Source organism: Benincasa hispida, chromosome 3 (genome assembly GCF_027475165.1).
Source record: "Benincasa hispida cultivar pf3 chromosome 3, pf3_genome.v1.1, whole genome shotgun sequence".
In the NCBI taxonomy this organism is placed as follows: domain Eukaryota; kingdom Viridiplantae; phylum Streptophyta; class Magnoliopsida; order Cucurbitales; family Cucurbitaceae; genus Benincasa; species Benincasa hispida.
Genome location: NC_143480.1, coordinates 1,621,710 through 1,623,470, shown reverse-complemented (window position 1 = coordinate 1,623,470; position 1,761 = coordinate 1,621,710). Strand labels below are relative to the sequence as shown.

General features: G+C 42.3%; 1 protein-coding gene across 1 annotated transcript; it reads left to right on the top strand.

Annotated features, from left to right (window-relative positions):
• Positions 1-977: 977 nt before the first annotated feature.
• Positions 978-1,481, top strand: LOC120073086 (uncharacterized). The gene has a single exon (XM_039025695.1). The coding sequence runs from the start codon at positions 978-980 to the stop codon at positions 1,479-1,481; it is 504 nt and encodes a 167-aa protein (XP_038881623.1).
• The last annotated feature ends 280 nt before the right edge of the window (positions 1,482-1,761 follow it).

Here is a 1,761-nt window from a genome sequence, read left to right as displayed (position 1 = left end):
CATATAATGAGGCTAAGAACATACTTGATCGCATTTCGAAAAATCACGAAGGCTGGAGAGAAAGCAATCAAAGACTGAGAATTAAAGACAGTGGCGCAAATAATGGAGCCATCGCATCTTTGCAAAACAAAATGACTATGATGATGAATTTGATACAAAGAATCACAATCAGCAGCCCAGGAACGCAAAGGGGGCAAGTCAACACAATCGACCAAGCTAGCGCAAGTTGTGCTACTTGCAGTGAAGGCCATCCAATGGAAGAGTGTCCGAGGAACCCACAGTCTGTTTATTTCGTGAAGAATAATCCGTTTTCCAATACGTACAACCCTGGGTGGAGAAACCACCCTAACTTCGCGTGAAAAAACCAACAATAAAATTTTCAACCAATGGCGCAGAAAGAAGGGCCACCAGGATTTTTCCCGCGAACAAACAGTCAAACCCAAAATCAAGCTAGTAGTTCGTAGGCACCGCAATCTTCATCCTTGGAGAGCCTGTTGAAGCAATATATTGAAAAAAATGAAACAGTGCTTCAGAATCAAGCAACTTCTATCCGCAATCTTGAAATTCAAATAAGACAGATTGCAGGCGAACTCAAGAGTAGACCGCAAAGGGCACTACTAAGCTCAATAGAGCTCACGCGCAACCCAGGGAGTACGGGAAAAGTGTAATGTCAAGTGGTGATGTTGCGAAGTGGAAAGACAGTGGCGGAGGAGAAGAAGGAGCCGAGTAGGACTGCTCCAATTGCGACGAAACCACAGACCCTGTTGACTCAAGAAGAAACAGAAGAACCAGAGACGATGGAACCAAAGATTGTGTCCATTTCGAAGCCGAAAGAATAGGAAATTATGAAAATATAGCTGCCATCATTCCCCTAGAGACTTAAAAAGAAGAAAAATGATGAAGCACAATATCAACGCTTCATGGACATGCTGAAATAGTCGCATATCAACATTCTTTTCACTAAAGCGATTGAACAGATGCCAAAGTATGCAAAGTTTCTGAAGGACATGGTGACAAAGAAAAGAAGCACTGGTAAGTTCGCAACGGTGGCATTGATGCAAAGTTCAAAATCCATAATTCCACCGAAAATGCACGACCCCGGAAGTTTCACAATACCCTGCTCAATCGAAGGGTTATATATTGGTCAAACGCTTTGCGATCTTAGGGCCAGCATCAACTTAATGCTCCTCTCAATTTTTAAGCAGCTGAATGTGAGGCAGCTGGCACCCACGACGATGACTCTCCATCTAGTTGATAGATCCCTTGTGCATCTAGAAGGGAAGGTGAAGGATATCTTGGTCACGATTGACAAGTTTATATTACCGGCAGACTTTATCATCTTGGATTATGAAGTGGACAAGGATGTCCTCATCATCCTTGGACGACCATTTTTATCCACTGGTCGCACTCAGATTAATGTGTATAAGGAAGAGATCACACTAAGCGTGAATGGACATAAGCTTATGTTTGATATTATCTGAGCCATGAAATATCTAAAAGAAGAAGACCTCACTGAATCTAATGATGAACCCAGTTTAAATGGAGAAGAAAAGTCTGAAGATGAAAATGAAGATGAGGATGCGACCGCATCCATAGTAGCCTGCAATGCGATCATAGAAACAACAACCAAAGAAGACAAGCTAACAATGAATGAAGAAAGAAAAACACCAAAACCATCCTTGGAACAACCACCAACAGTATAGCTGAAAACCCTTCCAAACCACCTGAAGTATGTTTTTCTGGGGCAGAATGAAACGCTTC